The 19,944-nt window shown below is 46.0% G+C and overlaps 1 protein-coding gene across 1 annotated transcript in view; it reads left to right on the top strand.

Annotated features, from left to right (window-relative positions):
- Positions 1 to 19,944, top strand: part of ZACN (zinc activated ion channel) — a 248,666-nt gene that overhangs the window by 86,587 nt on the left and 142,135 nt on the right. The window contains exon 3 of the mRNA XM_069652861.1: positions 15,956 to 16,113. Within this exon, the coding sequence (XP_069508962.1) occupies positions 15,956 to 16,113 (158 nt within the window). The remainder of the gene's footprint in view (positions 1 to 15,955; positions 16,114 to 19,944) is intronic.

A 19,944-nucleotide genomic window follows, 5' to 3' on the forward strand; every position in this document is an offset into this window, starting at 1 on the left:
AAACTTCTTGGGTAAAAACTGTTGGTTTTAGAAAATAGAGGTTTGCCACCTTTCATTTTGGACACACACCCGCTCTTTTTCCTCTCTGACTTCAAACTCAATCTTAGGTCCTTAACCCTTACACTGTCAACCCCAGATGTCGCTTTCGTCCCCACCCGCTGTTGTTAGGCTCTCCCCCTAACGACTGAATCTAGAGTTTGAAGTACATGTGTTGCAAGCATGGTTTGGGGGACATTTTATAAGTGCAAAATAAGGCAGATAAGCAGGAAGTACGCTGTTTACTCCTTATTTTTACACTCCAAGGATTTTCAATGCGGATGAAGGAGTAGGGGCACAAACCATTTAAGACTTATAACTGCTGAACCCAGAATAAATTGGCTCACACATTGTTTGTCAAGTGTTGGCAATAAAAGGCTGTAGGTTTTTATTGTACAGATATGGTTATGGAGATAACAATAATCACATATCATGAAAGTAACATACTTTTGAGCACCGGGTCTTGGGGTTAACCCCCTCTGGCCCGTGCCCACCTTCTCCTGTCCCACGACTTGTTGTGGGCACCGTACAGTGCCTTGTACTTCTTTTCCTTTGTTCTTCCCCCTTATTTGTAGGGTGGGAGGGTTTTGTGGTAAAGAAGCAAAGATTTGGAAGGCACTGAATAAATAGTGCACCGCCTGCGTGTTTGGGCCCCCGTTCAGGGTCCACAAACTGTTTGCGTTTTCTCAGAGCATGCCGCTCTGTATTTATAAGACCCAGGGGAGCCCTGGGTCTTTGATATGTATAGTAGTGGGGGCTGTTATGTTCCAGCCCCTGGCCGGATAGCCCACTATCTGGCCCCTTGGGGGGGGGGGCAGGTCTTTGAACCTGATCCCTGCCTGCCTGTTGGTTTCCTTAGGTGCTTAGCACCTTGCTGCATGAAGGAAGGGTGAGGTGATTGCTCACACCTCACCCTTCCTCAATATTGTGTTGCGCAGACTGTATGTCTTTCCGGCTTGGGGGAAGGAGAGGAGCAGAAAGGGGGGGGAGATTGGGCTGCCCCTCTCCAGGCCTGGTGATGGTAACAGCAGTTACCCTGCCTCACTTTGGGCGGCCCTGCAGCATTGCCCATAACTGCTGAACCCATATGCATGCAAACATTTTGCCGACCTCATACCCTCACCCAGAATAAATTGGCTCACACATTGTTTGTCAAGTGTTGGCAATAAGAGGCCGTAGGTTTTTATTGTACCGATATGGTTATGGAGATAACAATAATCACATATCATGATAGTAACATACTTGTGGGCACCGCGTCTTGGGGTTACCCCCCTCAGGCCCATGCCGCCACACGTGGGCAGGTTGGCGGCTGACCACATTCCCCTGAAAGTATCTCCTATTGGCAACCCCTGGAGGCTAGAGTTGCTGTAATTTCTCAAAAGAAATGTTCCATGCCTTGGTTTGATAGATGGGTGCCGTCTTTGTGAAAAAGGTCCGGGTCACCCAGTGTAATGGCTGGGTGCTTTATGAAGCCCAGTCCTCTTGCTGTACAAAGTTTTTCTAGCACCCTGTTGAGTTTTCTTCTAGATATGTCTACAGATTTGTAGCAGTTGGCCCCTTGCCATTTCTTTCTGGGTTGGATGGCCGAGAAGTATATTTCCGTTCCTTTCCAACTGTGTGAAAATCCTGCTAAGGAGGAGCACATGTCCTCAAATAAATTTCTCCTTCCAATGGACACCAGGTCATTGCGCCCTAGATGTATGACCACAAATTCTGGCTCTGCTAATGTTCCGTGGATTTCTGCCCATCGTAGGCCTCTGTAACCCCACCATGAAGAAATGGTGTTTCTGAAAGGTGGCTTTTCTTTGGTCTCCTCTGCCCATCGTCCCGTCCTGAAGCTAAAACAGTGGCCGACTATCCATGCTGATTGGAGAGAGTTCCACCCTTCGCCTGGTGTTTCTGTATGAAGGGGGGAGAAAGAAAAATGAGGGCGGCTGGCTATATTATCTGTGGTCTGATGTATCTTTTGTAAGAATCTGACTTCCAACCCCCTATGTTTTTTAGTTGTTGAGGAGCTAAACCTCCTTGCCATGCTGAAGTGGCGGCACCTATTCTGCAGGAGTGGGTGCCAAAACCTTTGGGGTCCCACCCTGCATTGCTGATTGCTTTCATCAGCACCCCTTTGAATTGGTAGCGGCTTAGTGGATTAAAAACCTCCCCCCAACCTTGGGTCTTTGCGTGTAATAGATGTTGGTGATGCATATCGGGCAGTTTACTGCCTCATCAATGCAACAAATGTTGATAGTTCTTTTGGCCCCAGTTTTAGATTGTTGGATTTCTATGCTGACGCTCTCCTGTCTGACCCTGACCTCCATGACACCCAGACCGTTGTTGGCCTTGGTGCTGGAAGCAATGAGCTCTCCCACACGGAAAGCCCCGAAGTATGCCAGGAAAAAAGCTGTTTTGAACAATAAGATATCGTATGGATGCCAGCATATGGCTTCCAGCTGATTTGCAATTTGTACCAGTTGGTTGAAATCCAGGGGGCGGCGGGTGTCCACCTGGGGGCCCTCTATTCTACCCCAACCTTTCAATGCGTAAGAAATTAGGGCACTTTGAGTGGGGTCTGAATCACCCTGGATTTTTGAGAAATATGAGATTGCAACTAGGTGTCTTTTTGCCCAATCTCTCTTAAAGCCCTGGTCATGCGCCCATTTTAAAAATATTTCTATGTCTTTAATCGTTATTAACTCTGCATGGTTTACGCCTGTGGCGTTAAATACTGTTTGTAAGCACTTACTGTACTGCGCTGCGGTGGTGCTTGCCAGTGCTTTCCCTACCATCTCTGTGAGGAAGCCTAGGGAGTTGTTGGCACCCGTTATTGGGGTGCCTGTTTCTTGTTGGGCATCCCGGCCTGGGCTCTCTGGCGCTGGCGTTGATGCCGTTATTTTTTGGTTTCCCATTATTTCCCAGCATTCCGCCGGTATTGGCGACATCTTTTCCTGGGAGTGCAGCGCTAGCTCCCGGAATCTTGGCCACTGAAAGCGAGATAAAGCATCTGCAATGTTATTATCCGCTCCAGCAATGTGTTTTGCTTTGACCACAATGTTTTCTTGTAGTGTGACTGCTGTGATGGCTCTTAGGACTTTTAGCACTGAAGGGCATTTAGTAGACCTTCTGTTTATGGAGCCTACTACTGCCATGTTTTCGCACCAGACCAAGAGTTCCATGTTAGCTAGCTGCCTGCCCCAGATGTGTAATGTTAGCCAGATGGGAAATATTTCTAGGAGGGTGATGTTTTTAGTCCACCCTGCCTGTTGCCATGAGTTGGGCCATTGTCCTGCCACCCACTCTGTGTCTAGTATGGCTCCAAACCCCTTGCTCCCGGCTGCATCAGTGAAAAGGACCCTTTTTGTCCATGTGTACAAAGGCGTTCGCCAAAGTGAGATCCCGTTGAAATCTTTGAGGAAATTCCCCCAAATTTCCAGATCTTGTTTCACCTCTGCGCCTAGTCGGATGTGTAGGTGGGGTTTGGTGTATGATTTGATTTTTAGTTCCAAGCTTCTGGAAAATACTCTCCCTTGAGGGATTATTCTAGCAGCGAAGTTGAGACTGCCTGCTAATGATTGAATTTCTTTAACTGTGCCCTTGTCTTTTGTTGTCAGGGCTTGTATGCTCTCCAATAGTTCTGCAATTTTTGTTTTCGCGATCTTGCATATTCCCTGTACAGAGTCAATTTCAATGCCCAGGCAAATTATGTTGGTGGTTGGTTTGGTCGTTTTTTCCCTTGCTAGAGGTATGCCCCACGGTGCGGCCATTTCTTCTAACTTCGCCAAGGCCCTGTTGCATTCCTCAGAATTTGCTGGGCCCATTACCATGAAATCATTGAGTTAGTGTACTACTTTGGTCCCTGGTCTCTGTTTTTGGAAAGCCCATTGAAAAAAGTAGCTGAATTGCTCGAATAGGGCGCAGGATACTGCTCACCCCATGGGGAGGCATCGGTCTACATAGAATTTGTTGTTAAAAGTAAAACCTAACCATTGCTGGGAATCTGGATGGACTGGCAATAATCTGAAAGCGGATTTAATGTCTAGTTTGGCCATCAAGGCATTCCTGCCACATTCCTGTATGAGTCTTACCGCCTCCTGGAAGTGTGTGTAGGATACTGCAGATTCCGTGTGTGGAATGCCGTCGTTCAGTGATTGGCCTTTGGGGTAGGATAAGTGGTGAATTAGCCCCATTTTCCCAGGTTCTTTTTGGGGACCAGTCCTAGTGGTGATATTATGTAATCTTTGAGGGGCATGTGGTCCCAGGGTCCTGCAATCCTGCCTAAAAGCAGTTCCTTCTTGATTTTGCTCTCCACTATTTGGGGGTTGTCCCTGGCCGACTTTAGATTCAATGGGATGTTCTGTGACCCTGTGCCCTTAAATGGGATGATAAAGCCCTTGGTAACCCCCTGCCAGATTGCCTCGCTGGTTTCCCTGTCTGGGTAATTCAAGAGTGCTTCTCTAAAATTGGTTGGGTTGATGGGAGTTCTGCATGTTGCAAGGCCTGGGGTTGGGGTTGAAAAGGAGTGGTTGGTGCTAATCTTTTGAATTTTTGTCTGGCAGTCTGGTGCAGCTGCTTGTTGCGTGATCACCGTTGCAGTTTGTGCAAGCGTGTTTGTACCAGCATTCCTTACCCCAGGTGCACTGGTTTTACCCAAAATTCCTGCATGGAATGTTAGCTTTTGCAGAGTGGTTCTTGTTTTGCCTGTGGGTATTAGACTTAGCCGCCCATGGCTGGTTCTTCCGAAAGGGCTGTTCCCCCTTTTTATGTTTCTCATTATCGTTATTTCTGGGACCTTGTGTATTTTTGTTATTTTTGGAGGAGTTCTGTGAACCCTCTTCCTCCACTGGGGAATCAGCATTTAACATGTACAAGTCATTTTGGACCTCGTCCCATTCTATGGCTGGCCTCTCTGAGATGCTTCTCCTAAATCGGATATCATATGCTAGCCTGGTCTTTCCTTTCTGAGCGATTTTCACTTCTCTTATTTTATCCATGTAAGCCCATAGTTTTCTGCCATCATTGGGAAATTTCTCCTCGTAAATTGTTGCCAAGATGGCAAAAGCCTGTAGCCAGTTGTCCCAATTCTGTTCTACCTGGGCGTTTTCTGGCTATGGCTTTCTCTTCTATCTTTTTGGGATCCCTAAAAGCATCTTTTCCTTTGTGTTGGGCTTCTATCAGTGAAAAGGTTTCTATGAACTTTTTGGCACATATGGCTTCTTTGATTGTGGTGTCAATGTTCCATGCTAGGCATCTTTTATATCTATTCAGTATTTCAGTCAGAAAGGATTTCAATTTTAATTCTAATTGGGCATTGCAGATCATTGCTATGTTTGTTGGGTTGCTGTTGCTTTGCCCAGTTTGTCCCACTGGGTCTGTACTGGAGGTTGCCCATGCTTTTAAAGCACCTGTTGTGTCTGCCGTGGCTGCAGTTGGTGCAACTGTGCTGGCAGCTGTTGGCATTGCTGGCATTTGTGGCAGTGGTGTGGCTGGGGCTGCTGTTGTTTGGATTGTTGCTGGTGCGGGGGGTCACAAATATGGTAGGTTCTAGTGGTATGTTGTGGTTTGTGGGCCCCTGCTCCCCTGTTTGGGGTAATTGTTTCCCCCTCATTTCCCACAATAATTGTTGCATTTCTGACATGTTCTCGCACAATTTCGCCAGTTTTTCGTTACTTTTTCTAGGGCCATCTGTCACTTTCTGTCTCTTTGATGGTGTTGTGACGTCAACTTGAATGGATGGCATGGGTGTCCCTTCCCTTGGTAGGTCGTACATATTCTCCCTGACCCATGCCCAACCGTAGTGTTCCGCTGCCTTGATGGCTGCCAGAAGGTGGGGTGATTTGGGTTTCTGTGCTGGTGTGGTGGGTTCCCGTGATTTCCGTTTGGGACCCATGTTTCCTTTCAGCCTGTTTTGAATAAAAGAAAGCAATTATTATTATTATTTTTTTTAAAGGCTGTGTTTGGCCCTGTAGGGGTTTGAACCCACGTCAGCAGTCTCTGCACAGATGTCAAAATGAGCTCTCTGATCACTACGCAACTGCACCGGCTATCATGTACCTTTATAATGTTTGTTATTGTCAAGATTGGACTCCTCTTCCCCTATCTCCTCCTCACCTGGATCTTCTTGTATCTCCTCCAACCTTAATGCTTCTGTCTTCTTCCTAGTTCTTATGCTTTCTCCCGTCTTCTTCTCTTTCTTCTGACGTAAGTAAGGACGCGCTCCCTCGGTGGCCACCTTGATCTGGATGTTTTACAGATCTTGGGGAAACCCGAGGAGCACGCCCTTCGTGCTGGGAAAAAGCCCAAAGGCAAAAAACCCTGAGAGATCTTAACTGTCCGTCTGTAGATACGGTGAGTGTTTGAAAGTATCTTTCAATTGTCCTTTGGAAACAGGAAACCAATTCTCCAACAATTCCTCTTTTGATTTAAATATGGGTTGAATATGGAAAAACAGATTCCAGTAGTTTCAATCAAAAGAAAGAAATAGGTAAGAAGAAGATAGAAGATAGCGGGAAAGAAATAGAATAAGACAAGACTTCCGATACAGTGGACGTCAGTAAATAAAGAGAAAAAGCTGAGAGAGATAGCCGAAGTAGACACTTATATGGAAATAGCGGCAGACACAAAGGGAGGTTAGCGCTACGTGTACGAACGAATAGCGAAACAGAATCAACCGCTACCTTACCTTAACCTGTAAACACCCACGTGAGGGAATAAAGGTGAAATACATACAGAGAGGAAAGAGGAGGAGAGGAGGAGAGAAGGAGCTCTGAATTGCAAGTCGCCTCTGGAAAACGAAACTGGCAGCGTACGTAACAAAGTCGATACAACGCGCTAAGCGCCAGAATGTATTGGTGTTTATAGTTTCCGGCGGCCATGTTGGAAAAACACTAGACCTTCAACTTGGAACTATCAGAACCATGTTAGTGGTATTTCCATCTATACACGAATTTCCAGGGCTGGTGCATGACAGTATGCCCCCTTCTATACCTGCTTCCACCAGGCTTCCCCGGATTCCGTCGGTGGAACTGTTGAACCAGTCGAGGGGCATGTACATGGGATCTAGGTTCCCATGTTCTTTCAGCAATCGGATAATCCTTCCAATGGATCAGGTATTGAAGAGTTCCCCTTCTATAACGAGAATCAACCAATCTGGCCACTTCATACTCCTTCGGTTCTTCGGGAGGAGCAGTAATCGGGCTTCTTCTTGTTCTTTTGTAAGGATCGTCCTTATGAGCCTTTAGAAGAGACGAATGAAAGACCGGATGAATTCTTCTTAAGGCGCTGGGTAGTTGTAACTTGAATGCAACTGGATTGATCCTGGATAGAATGCGATATGGACCTATAGATCTGGCTGCAAATTTACCCTTATGGATCCAACGAGGTAAATACCGAGTAGAGAGCCAGACTCGATCTCCTGGTTTCCATAATGGAGTAGGGCTTCTTTTGGTGTCGGCTGACACCTTGTACTTCCTCCTACTGTCTTCCAATGCTCGCAATGCTTCTTTGTGTGAGACCCTGAGATCTAGTAACATCTCTTCAATGGCTGGTGTGGATATCTTAGATCTTGGAGTTATGATTCCTGGTAAGTGATGAGGATGGTACCCATAGGTACATTTGAAGGGACTCATCTTGATAGCCGTATGATAAGTGTTATTATAGGCAAATTCTGCCATGGGTAGCAAAGAAGCCCAGTTATCTTGCTCTCTATTGCAAAAGCAACGGAGGTACTGTTCTAAATTGGCGTTCAGTCTCTCCGTCTGTCCGTTTGATTGAGGATGATACCCCGAGGAGAGAGCTCGTTGAACTCCAAGTTGATGACAAAGGGAGTCCCAAAATTTTGAGGTAAATTGGGATCCTCTGTCAGAAATTATGGTTCGGGGTAAGCCGTGTAGTCTTATAACTTCCTTGAGGAATATGGTAGCCGTTTCGGAGGCAGAGGGTACTCCTTGTAACGCTACAAAGTGGGCTAGCTTTGTGTAAGAATCAATCGTTACCAAAATCGCTGTTTTACCATTTGAAGTTGGTAACTCTACTACAAAATCCATCGAAAGGTCTTCCCAAGGACGTGTCGGTGCCTTGGCTTGATGTAAGAGTCCTAATGGTCTTTGACGAGGTGTCTTATACATAGCACAGATGGGGCAAGTAGAAACATAGGAGGTGATATCCTTTCGCATAGATGGCCACCAAAAACTCCTGGATATCAGTTCATAAGTTGCCTTTTCCCCCTTATGTCCTGCCAAGGGTAGATCATGACAAAAGCGGATGGCTTGGTTCTGAAGAGTTGAGGTGGGTAGAAATAGTGCAGACTGGCGAAACCATAATCCGTCAATGTCTTGCAATTGATAGGTTTCTCTTACTTCTTGTGTAAATTCTTCCAATCCACTATGAACTTCTTGTAGAAAAAGATTTGCGATCATATAAAAATGATGCTTCGGTAGGATTCTTTCCTTCTGTAATTCTGGCTTCTCCTCATTCTCCCAGCTTCGGGATAATGCGTCAGCAACACTGTTCTGAGATCCAGGGATGTAGGTGATTTGGAAGTCGAAATTGGAAAAATAATATGCCCAGCGAGCATGTCTCGAATTTCTACACTCCATTTGTTGGAGTACCTTCAAGTTTCTATGATCCGTGCGGATCGTGAACTGTTGCGCTGCCCCTTGCAAAAGGTGTCTCCATTCTTGACAGGCAGATCGCATAGCTAATAGCTCTCTCTCGAGCACAGAATAATTCCTTTCACTTCCCGTCAAGGTGCGGGAATAGTAAGCTATGGGGTGTTCTTCCCCTTCTTGATTCTCTTGTAATAATACTGCCCCCAAGGCACCTCCGGAGGCATCTGTCTCCAGGACAAATGGTTTAGTCTGATCAGGTTGTAACAAAACTGGAGCAGAAGTGAAGTGTTTCTTGAGGTTCTTGAATGCCTCCTGTGCTTCTGTATCCCAGTGAAAAACTACTCCCTTTTTAAGGAGTGAGGTTAAGGGCAAAACCAGGTCCGAAAAATTTGGAATAAACCGACGATAAAAATTTGCCAGACCAAGGAAGCGTTGTATCTCCTTAACTGAGGAAGGATCTGGCCATCGGTCTATTGCCCGGATCTTGTTAGGATCCATTCGTACCCCATTAGCTGACAAAATAAATCCGAGGTATGAGACTTCGGAAGCTTCGAAGACGCACTTCTCTGGCTTAGCAAAGAGGTGATTCTCTAGTAGTCTCTGTAGAACCCTATTAACCTGAATTCGATGTTCTTCCAAGGACGGTGAGAAGATCAATATATCATCCAGATATACCACGACGGATGTATATAGAAGATCTGTAAAGATCTTGTCCACAAATCTCTGGAATATCGCCGGGGCGTTCACTAATCCGAATGGCATCACGCAGTATTCGAATAACCCCATTGGTGTTCTGAATGCAGTCTTCCACTCATCCCCTCTCTTAATCCTTAACAAATGGTAGGCCCCTCTTAGGTCGAGTTTGGTGAATACTCTGGAGTTCCGGACAGCTTCGAGGATATCTCGAATAAGGGGCATTGGGTATCTGTCACGGATAGTCAGGCTATTTAAACCCCTGTAATCGATACATGGGCGTAACTCCTTTGAGTCCTTTTTAGATATAAAGAACAATGATGCTCCTCCTGAAGACCTTGATGGTCGGATCAAACCGTTCTCCAAGTTGGTATCTAGATAATCTTTCAGAGTAGACTTTTCTGTTAAGGATAAAGGGTACATCCGTCCAAATGGAAGAGAAACCTCCTCTTTGAGGTCAATACTACAATCTTCTTTTCGGTGAGGTGGGAGGAGTCTAGGGTTTATATCTTCAAACACTTTTGAAAAAGTCTGGTACTGTACGGGGATAGAGGAAACAGAGATGTTGGATAGTCCTTTGGGAATGCTAGATTGGACTTCAACCTGGAGTCCCTTCATGCAATGTTCTCCGCAATAATCAGAATCAAAGCTGAGTTTGTTAGCTGTCCAATCTATTCTGGGGTTATGACGTCGTAACCAGGAGATACCTAGTATCAGAGGGAAATGTGCCGCTCTGATGACATCAAAGCTAAGGTTCTCCGTGTGATGTCCCATTCCCAACGAGATAGGAACCGTTTCCCTCGTAATAAATCCGGAAGATAAAGGACGTCCATCTACACCTTCAACCGGGAGAGGGGTTGTCTTCTTCTGTAGTGGAATATGGTTTTCTTGGGCCCAGTTGACATCAATGAAATTTCCCGCAGCTCCACAATCTAGCATGGCTAGTACAGGGATATTCTGTTTCAAGTTGTAGGAGAACAAGACCTGAAATACCATTAAACGGTTGTCTTCTATTCCTTCCTGACTGAATCTGGTAAGATTGCAAGGGTTTGAGCCGTTGTCCCCACGATCTCCCTTGCATAGACCTGGGGTCTGTCGTTTCCCTGTCTTCTGGAGGGAATTTCAGAACAGTCCTTGAGGCTGTGTCTAGAGGATCCACAGTACATACAGAGGTTAAGTTCTTGTCTTCTCTTCCTTTCATTCTTGGTTAAGGGTCCTCTGGTAGATCCTATCTGCATCGGTTCCTCTAGGGTTGGGCGCTCTCTTCTTCCTTGTGGAGGACTATACCTTTGGACATAGCCTCTTCCTCTCCTTCTCTCCAAGCGTCTCTCTTGGATCCGGAATTCGGTCTGGAGGGAGAGGGTAACTAGTTCACGAAAGCTGTTGGGACGAGCTACGCGGGCCAATTCGTCCTTCATTTCTTCGTTCAATCCCCTTCTGAAGATTGTTTGTTGCGCTGTATCTGGCCAACCAGCGGATACTGCTAGGCTCTGGAATTGCGCGATGTAAGCTTGAAGGTCCTGATTTCCCTGCCTTACATCGAGGAAAGCTTCGTATTTGGTATACTGGACCTCCGGACGTTCAAAACGGTCTTTGAAGCCTTGTATGAATACAGCATAATCATTAACCAAAGGATCCTGGTTAGTGACCAGGGGGGTTGCCCAGGCCAGAGCACTACCCGCTAAGTTAGCAATGATAAATCCTATCCGAGCCCTTCCAGACTCGAAAGCTCTAGGTCTGAAGGAAAAATATACAGCACAGGCATCTAGGAACTCCTTTATTGTCTTGGGGTTTCCTTCATATTTACCATATGAGAATGGCATAGGTGGTAGATCATCTCTACTCTCTGTTCTAGCTGCCGCCTGTTGACGAAGTAGAAGGTTCTCAGCATGCAGGGTTTGCATCTCCACTCTGAGTCCTTGTATGGCGTTACACATCTCCTGTATCTGTTCCGGAGACGCCATAAGTTTGATTGGGCGTTGTATACTGTCAAGATTGGACTCCTCTTCCCCTATCTCCTCCTCACCTGGATCTTCTTGTATCTCCTCCAACCTTAATGCTTCTGTCTTCTTCCTAGTTCTTATGCTTTCTCCCGTCTTCTTCTCTTTCTTCTGACGTAAGTAAGGACGCGCTCCCTCGGTGGCCACCTTGATCTGGATGTTTTACAGATCTTGGGGAAACCCGAGGAGCACGCCCTTCGTGCTGGGAAAAAGCCCAAAGGCAAAAAACCCTGAGAGATCTTAACTGTCCGTCTGTAGATACGGTGAGTGTTTGAAAGTATCTTTCAATTGTCCTTTGGAAACAGGAAACCAATTCTCCAACAATTCCTCTTTTGATTTAAATATGGGTTGAATATGGAAAAACAGATTCCAGTAGTTTCAATCAAAAGAAAGAAATAGGTAAGAAGAAGATAGAAGATAGCGGGAAAGAAATAGAATAAGACAAGACTTCCGATACAGTGGACGTCAGTAAATAAAGAGAAAAAGCTGAGAGAGATAGCCGAAGTAGACACTTATATGGAAATAGCGGCAGACACAAAGGGAGGTTAGCGCTACGTGTACGAACGAATAGCGAAACAGAATCAACCGCTACCTTACCTTAACCTGTAAACACCCACGTGAGGGAATAAAGGTGAAATACATACAGAGAGGAAAGAGGAGGAGAGAAGGAGCTCTGAATTGCAAGTCGCCTCTGGAAAAAGAAACTGGCAGCGTACGTAACAAAGTCGATACAACGCGCTAAGCGCCAGAATGTATTGGTGTTTATAGTTTCCGGCGGCCATGTTGGAAAAACACTAGACCTTCAACTTGGAACTATCAGAACCATGTTAGTGGTATTTCCATCTATACACGAATTTCCAGGGCTGGTGCATGACAGTTATATTATTTGTGGATTCGTTGTGGGTTTAGAAATGCTGTTTCCCGTGCTGGGTAACTGTCTAATGTTGTCCCAAAAATATTTTGATTTAGTTCAGATAAACTGCCATGCAGTGGACTTTGGGAGCAGAATTATTTCTTGTGCCCGGTTCGATTTCTGCGTAATACGTTATGCCTTTGTTAGCTGTAACTAATTGCGTGTGCCCGTTGTTGGCCTGTGCCTTAAAAATGCCCCAGTTGCTGAATGAGGGACAAAAATATATGCATGCTGTCAAAAGGACCCGTTGTTGGCCTGGGCCTTAATAATGCCACAGATGCTCTATGAGGCACAGCAGTATATGCATGCTGTAAAGATGACCTGTTTACAAAGTTTGTCGTGCATTAAGAATAATGTTTCCCAGAACGGGGTTTCCCTGCGGCCTCTCTGTTTCAAAATTGCAATGTTTCTATGAAAATAGACGCGCAGCGTGCATTCCAAGTCCGCCAGGGGAGCGGCTGCCTGCGGATGTTTACTTTTGTTTACCTGCGATTAGAAAACAGTGTTTCTATTACGTGCTTGGAGCCCGGCGTGGCGGCTTAGCTTGCAATTGATAGTTTTCTGGAAGACACCGCCTACGCCGGGCTGCACTGCAGGCTTTTCCTTCGTTCACGCTAGTACTGGGATCCTGCTTCATTGTCTGTTCCGTGTTCGCCGCTCGCCTCCCAGCCGTGAAAAGGTTTGTGAACAGTATAATGTTCAACAGGGGACACAAAGACGTTCGAATGCAGCGAACTTCAGAGTATGCTAAAGAAGCAAAGGTTTGGAAGGCACTGAGTAAACAGTGCACCTCCTGTGTGTTTGGGTCCCTGTTCAGGGTCCACAAACTGTTTGTGTTTTCTCAGAGCATGCCACTCTGTATTTATAATACCCAGGGGAGCCCTGGGTCTTTGATATGTATAGTAGTGGGGGCTGTTATGTTCCAGCCCCCGGCCGGATAGGTGACTATCTGGCCCCCTGTGGGGGGCAGGTCTTTGAACCTGACCCCTGCCTGCCTGTTGGTTTCCTTAGGTGCTTAGCACCTTGCTGCACGAAGGAAGGGTGAGGTGATTGCTCACACCTCACCCTTCCTCACTATTGTGTTGCGCAGACTGCGTGTCTCTCCGGCTTGGGGGAAGGAGAGGAGCAGAAAGGGAGGGGAGGTTGGGCTGCCCCTCTCCAGGCCTGCTGATGGTAACAACAGGTACCCTGCCTCGCTTTGGACGGCCCTGCAACATTGACCATTTAAAATGGCCCAGTGTGTTAAATGGAGGAGGAAGAGTGAGGTGTAATGCTTTTCCACCTCCATTTTACACGCTGTGCCATTTCGGAGCAGTGAGAAGGCAGAGGAGGGGCATGGAGGTGAGTAAAGAGCTCTGCTGTACTGTCCTCCTCTCACCTGCGCGTCTCATTGTGTGCCTGCATTAGAACCCCATGCATGGATACAACTAATGGATTCCTGTGGAATCCACTTTGGTTTTGCACCTAGGCAGGACCAGAAATATTCCACAGGGAGTATTTGCAGGTGGCATTCACTTTTTCACAAGACTGACTGGGAAAATGAAAATGAAAAAGTAAAAGTGAGTTTGCCTTGCTTCTAGTCTTTCCTTCTCCCCTCTGCCTCGCGAATGTGTAATATTGCATGCAGGGTATCTCACAGCACGTAGGTGCTAACAATGGTAGTACTCTGCATCCAATTTACATTTCATGCAACACAAGGCTGTTACCATTTCCGCTGTGCATTCCTTCTCCTGGTGTTGTATCTGCATCAGTAAAATGAATTGATTCCAAGTTCACCTGCCACCAGAGATTAAAGAGATTAAAATCAAAGAGTAAAGGGGAAGTTGCCAGTTTTTGCTCTTGCATTACCTCTCCATTTTGTAAACGTTAAGAATTGCATGCAGGCAACCCATCAACACTCACATTTCTGTTCCCCTCTTGCAATTTGCACTTATTTAATAAAATGATCCCCCCAAGTCTTGGATGAGCAATCCTATCAGAAGTCATCCTCCCCGAGTCAATCCTCCAATTGGATGTTGAAATGAAGAAGAATGTCCGGTCTTTGGTTGAATTTGGGGACTCGTAGTCTGGCGCCTTGAGGCAATGTCTATGAACCATGGGAGGCTACCAATTACAGTTGCCGCTTATTTGCTTCTCTGCATTTTAGTGAGGAAACTTTAGAACTTGCAGTTGCCTTGATTCTGGGCTGCAACTCTTTGTCAAAAAGCTGGTGGTAACATGATCCTCCTCCATTTCATTTTTCTACTATTCATTAGAATGTTTTTTTTTTTTATTTACCGGTTTACTGTCCACCACATTAAGGTTGATTTGTCACTAGATCTCTCTAATGCTCCCAGCCTCATCACGCTGTGAATTTGGGTGGTCTCCATCTTAGATATTGGCAAACAGGCAGAAGGGGTCTGTGAGGGTGACCTCTGTGAGCATATAGTAGAATCTGGAAAGATGGTATCTGGAAAGCAGTCTCTGGTGGTATGGCATACGTGAGTGTGACCTCAATTGTAAGGTGCTGTTTGTGAAGAGGCATTTGGAAAGACGGTATCGACCAATTTGGCTTCGGGGAAACAACGCCTGAGTGGATGGTGCAAGAGAGGACCGCGTACGGGAGTCTCAGGTCTACAAGGATGCCATCTAGGAGAGGGTCCCTGGAGAGATAGCTTCCTGGAAGATTGCGTGCTTGGGGTGGCATCTGGGAGGGCAAGGTTTGCAAAGGTGGCAGCAGTATGCAGTTTGTAAAATGGTTTCTAGAGGATGGTGCATGCTTGGATGGCATCTGCATTCATCTCATCTGCAAGAAAAGGAACTCGAGATTGAAGTCTGAGAGAAGAGCATCTCGGTGATTGTGCCTAGTGACTTGGAGTGTAGCATTTGGCTGTGTGGTTGCTTTGAGGATAGTGTCTAGGAAGAGGGTATCTGGGAGGATGGTGTTCGAGGGGACATTGTATAGAAGGTCCAGGTCTACAAGGATGCCATCTAGGAGAGGTAACCTGGAGAGATAGCTACCTGGAAGATTGCATGTTTAAGATGGTATCTGGGAGTGCAAGGTCTGTAAAGGTGGCAGCAGAATGCTCTTTGGAAAGATCATCTTTAGAGGATGATGCACAGTTGGATGGCATCTACAAGGATCTCCTCTAGAAGGAAGGGAACTGGGAGGAGGGCATCTGGAGGATTTTGCCCAGTGGACAGAAGGATAGCATCTTGTCTGTGTGGTTGCTTTGAGGATGGTGTCTAGAACGAGGATGACCTCTGGGAGAGTGGCAGTTGGGAGGAAGCAGTCTGCGAAGTATGAAATGACCCTGCCTGGTTTGAGGGCATCTTTGAGGGTCACTCCTGGAAGTAAGACATCTGGGAGTGTGCTGTCTGAGAGGATGGCATCCCTGAAATTTGAATCTGGAAAGAAGACATCTTGGAGGAAGGAGTTCAAGTGAAGGTGACGGGGAGTAGCATATGTAGGTGCAGGTTATTTGTGAGGGTGTCTGTCTCGTAAGCATGCGTCTGAGAGAATGGTGATTGGCTGGATGGCGACCGGTTGGATCGTAGATGCTACTTCTCAGAATGTAGTCTTTGCAGGGTTTCCTCACTAACATACATCCAAAAATATATGTAGATACTCTTAAGTAATGATACTCCAGAGTTCAGCTGGACGGTGCAGAGGCATTGTGATGGTGGGCAACAGAAGCGTAGTAAAATAATTAAACACTTGTCCATCTTCGTAGGTCTGCGAAGGAGCAGCCAGGAGGAGATCGCAGAGCAGCAGGACAGTTCCCTGATCACATCCCTGCTGGAAACGTACAGTGCAGTCCAGATGCCAAACAACGGCAGCATGCCTCTGCGTGTCTCCATCCTCATCAGTGTGTCCAACGTGATGGACGTGGTACTGAGCTAGCTCGTATTCGGCTCTTGCTGCCTCTTCTCTGTCGCTTGGTGGTGTGATTAGTGTCCAGGCATCTGGTCTTCGTGCTCTGTAATATCAATTGCCATTCTCAGCCTGTGATTGGTAGCTTTGGACCACCCTCTGGGGCTCTCTTCCTATCAATGGTCGTTTGTGTGGCTCTATGCCTGAGGCTGGTGGCTTTGGACCAAATTAAGGGTCATTCTGCCTCTAGATCGGTGGTAATCAGACTTTTTTATTCGGAACCCCTTGTTCAGTAACATATCGTTCTCGTCCCCATGCTATAACTGCTTAGAGCAGTCCCAGTAATCCCTTTTTAAAGTCTCACCCCCCCACCCAGATTTCCTCGGACTCCTCTAAGGGGGCCCGCCCCACAGTTTGAAGACCACTGTTCTAGATATAGACTGAACCATTCTAGTATTCAGCTCTCTGCATGTGACCTTTGACTCTTTTTGCTCAGTGCAGGTCTCAGGCTGTGGTGACTCTGTAACACCCATCAATGGCTGTTGCTCTGTGATAGCTCAGTAAGTTAAGTGCTCACCCCTGCCATCTGTGTTGAGTGAAAGAAAGATACCAGCTTGAATCATGGCAGGGATGCCTCCACTTTTCATCCTTCTGAGGTCGACAAATGATGTACCAATTGCACTTAAATGCAGGAGCAATCCATCAAGAAGCACTATATAGAAAACGTGACATTAGCATTTATATCCGGAAGACTGAGGATCAATGCCTGCTTATGGAGCATGGGCACACAATGTTTTGACCCAAAAAGAAACAAGATCATTTTGTTGGAAGAAAGTCAACGTCAGCAATTTCACTGGTCACAGTACACAGACCTGCTGCGGAGCCACGTAGGCTTTATTATACATATATACATTCTGTATAGGATACAGTTACTCACAGTATGTACATGACATGTTCAGGTATACACAAGTGGAACAGACCCACCGGCCATCCTTTAACTCCCAGCTCAGGCCCCCAACTGACAGTCATAGAACACTCACACATTCAGTCAACATTCTCCGGAGCTCTCTATCATGCATATATCAATATTCCATCAGCATGCACTCCTGGCCAGTGATACAATACAGACTGACTTACATTACAACAGCCATTTCAACCCTTGATGCGGAGAGGGAGTGAATGTGTTTACAGAATGTAGCCAATTACTCTGACGTCAAGGAGTGGTTTGCGCTTTAGCCCTGAAGGAAAGAACGTTGTCTTCCAGGTTCAGGATAGGGAGCTGCCACAAACTCAGACACAGTAAGCTCCACTGCAACACCACAACCCGTCTCCTATCAACTCAATTCCGAAAATCACTGCAGAGCCACAAGCTGCAGAGACGTCTTTCAGGGATGGCAAAAGGGTGCGTTGCCCAGACTCCCACCCTGGAAGTGGCCCCTACCCACATGGCTGCCTGATTCAACCAAGTCAGGGCCTGTTTTTTTTTTACAAAACATACATTACACATGCAACGACATCGTAGTGTGCTTTTGAGGCTTGGCGCCTGCTCCCGCAATGTTGTTGACAAGTAAGTTCCAATGTTATCAATTAATTCTGTAATGCATTCTGAGTTCACTTCAGTTGGCACAGTTTGTGCGTCCAGTAGAGCACAACCCGGGTACCCTGTACACCTTTCTGTGTGGAATATATTATGTACTGTAACCGAAGCTGAAATGCACATTGATCAATTTCAGTGCCACAGTTGTTCAGAGAATAGCTCAGTGTGTTAAGCACTTGTTGCAGAGATCTGTGTTTATATGCCAGATTATGGTACCAAATTCCAGTAAGGCTTATTCAGTCTTTCCTCTTTCTCAGGGTAATTAATGAACGTGTGTGTGTGTTGGTTGGTTACAGTAACACCTATTGTGTTACCAAACAAAGTGCGTGTGACAGGCAGCGCTTGTTATAAAAGTAGCATCAGTAGGGACAGGTCTAGTGCTCAGTTCTTCTAAATGAGGATTGTAAAACCTGAGCCGCAGGCACCCACCAATTAAAGCATAACGTGGTAGTCGGGAGGGCTGACTATGTAGCTGAATTCGAGGCTGCTATTCCGACTTTACCACATCGGTCATTTAGTAGATGGGGGTCCTAGACAGGAGAAAGCCAACGAAATGTCGCAGGTCTCCAGCAAGCTTATTTTCAGCTCTACCTATTTAATATAAAAACCAATCACTTTTTTGTACAATTTCAAATCTTCTTCTGCACTTCATGAGTAACAATCCGGAAGACTGTATGTGGGTGTATTTAAAGCCATGAAATACAGCTGTAAACCACAGGGGAGATTGTTTTGGTTCACATCACTACATATTCTGGTACTTGTATAGACCCTTTGACAATGGAGAAAATGAAGCTAGGATCTTTCTCTAATTTTTTTATATAGTCTTTTTAACAGGATTGGCATGATGCGTTTTCATTTGATTTATATACTTTCCAAACCAGGTCTGCAAAACAAGGTATTTTAGTTGCAAGAAAATCAAAACGTCACAAATAATGGTACCTGGCATTATGACAAGAATTGGGAAACAACGTGGCCGAGTGCAGAAATAGCATAACGGGCTCGAGCCCCAGCTCCACTTATCAAATTGTGTGATCCTAGGTGATAGGTTGTGCTCTCAGGGTTCAATGAAGTGCACCAAGTCAGTAATATGGGTTCAAGACTGTACTGGGTCACGGACTGAAGTTACATAGGAAAATACAGGAGGTGAGTCAAGTAAGTACATGTATAGGGATGGAGACATCCACCGGCCCCTCGTCCAATACTCTCCAGGCCCCAACTGAATTACATGGAACGTACAACCCATACTACAGACAAACATTCCAGTCCAACATTCCAACAGGTACAGCACGCACTCACATCAGCCCAGAGACAGAAGGATCTAAACACAACACTAGGCATCTCATAGTGCCCAACCTGTCACGACTGTCAGTCCCTAAGAGCTATTTAGTTCTTAGGGTACCTCTCCAAAGAAAGCCTCACTCATGGTTTAAATGGCTGCAGTAAGAGTGGCTATAGATATATTGCATTCCACAAAGTCATTTGTTTCTTTGCTCACTGCTGGCAACACCACTTGAAAATCTAAGTCTGCGTTTGGCTATGTGCACTTTCATGGTAGATTCTAATGGCCATACATGATCTCTATGCTATGGTAGTGCATTGCGTCTCATCTGCCTCCTGTATCTATGCTTGGGCTCGTTTACATTCTGTGCTCATGCTTCTCTGTGTCTTTGCCGAGGCATGTTTACCTTTTTCATAGCGCTACTGATCTGTGTCCTGCATCTGTTCTACAGTCTGTATAACCTCCTCGTGGCTGCTGCTGTTAAGTGTCCTGTACCTAAATTAGCAAGCAAGTACACTTGGCATGGATTGCTAATGTTGCTCTTGAAATGCTGGTTGTTTTATTACTCTGATTACATCAAGGAGGATGATAAGGGTAAGAGAACTTGAGTGGAGTAAGGATGCTTATTTTGACCACTGCTAGGGCAGCAGATCAAGCTTTGGGTTGTGATCCCAGCGAGGGGGTTGGTGACCAGATATTCTCAGACTCTTAATTTCTTTTGGTTTGGAGGATGGGGGGGGGGTCTGTGCCACAGGCCCCAAAATACCTTAAATTGGCCCTGATGCCTCAAACCCCATGATCAGTATCACTGGAAAGATAAAGTTCAAATACCAAAACAGCAGAGCCTGTCAGACCGCCGCTGTGACGATGCCCAACACACTTATGGGTCGAAGTATTACCCGCAGGATTGGTGGGACTGATCTTAAGGAACCCATGAAAGTTGAATGAAGAAATATGAATCCTTTCTCGATAG

Source organism: Ambystoma mexicanum, chromosome 3q (assembly GCF_040938575.1).
Source record: "Ambystoma mexicanum isolate Mex_15411 chromosome 3q, UKY_AmexF1_1, whole genome shotgun sequence".
NCBI classification, from domain to species: domain Eukaryota; kingdom Metazoa; phylum Chordata; class Amphibia; order Caudata; family Ambystomatidae; genus Ambystoma; species Ambystoma mexicanum.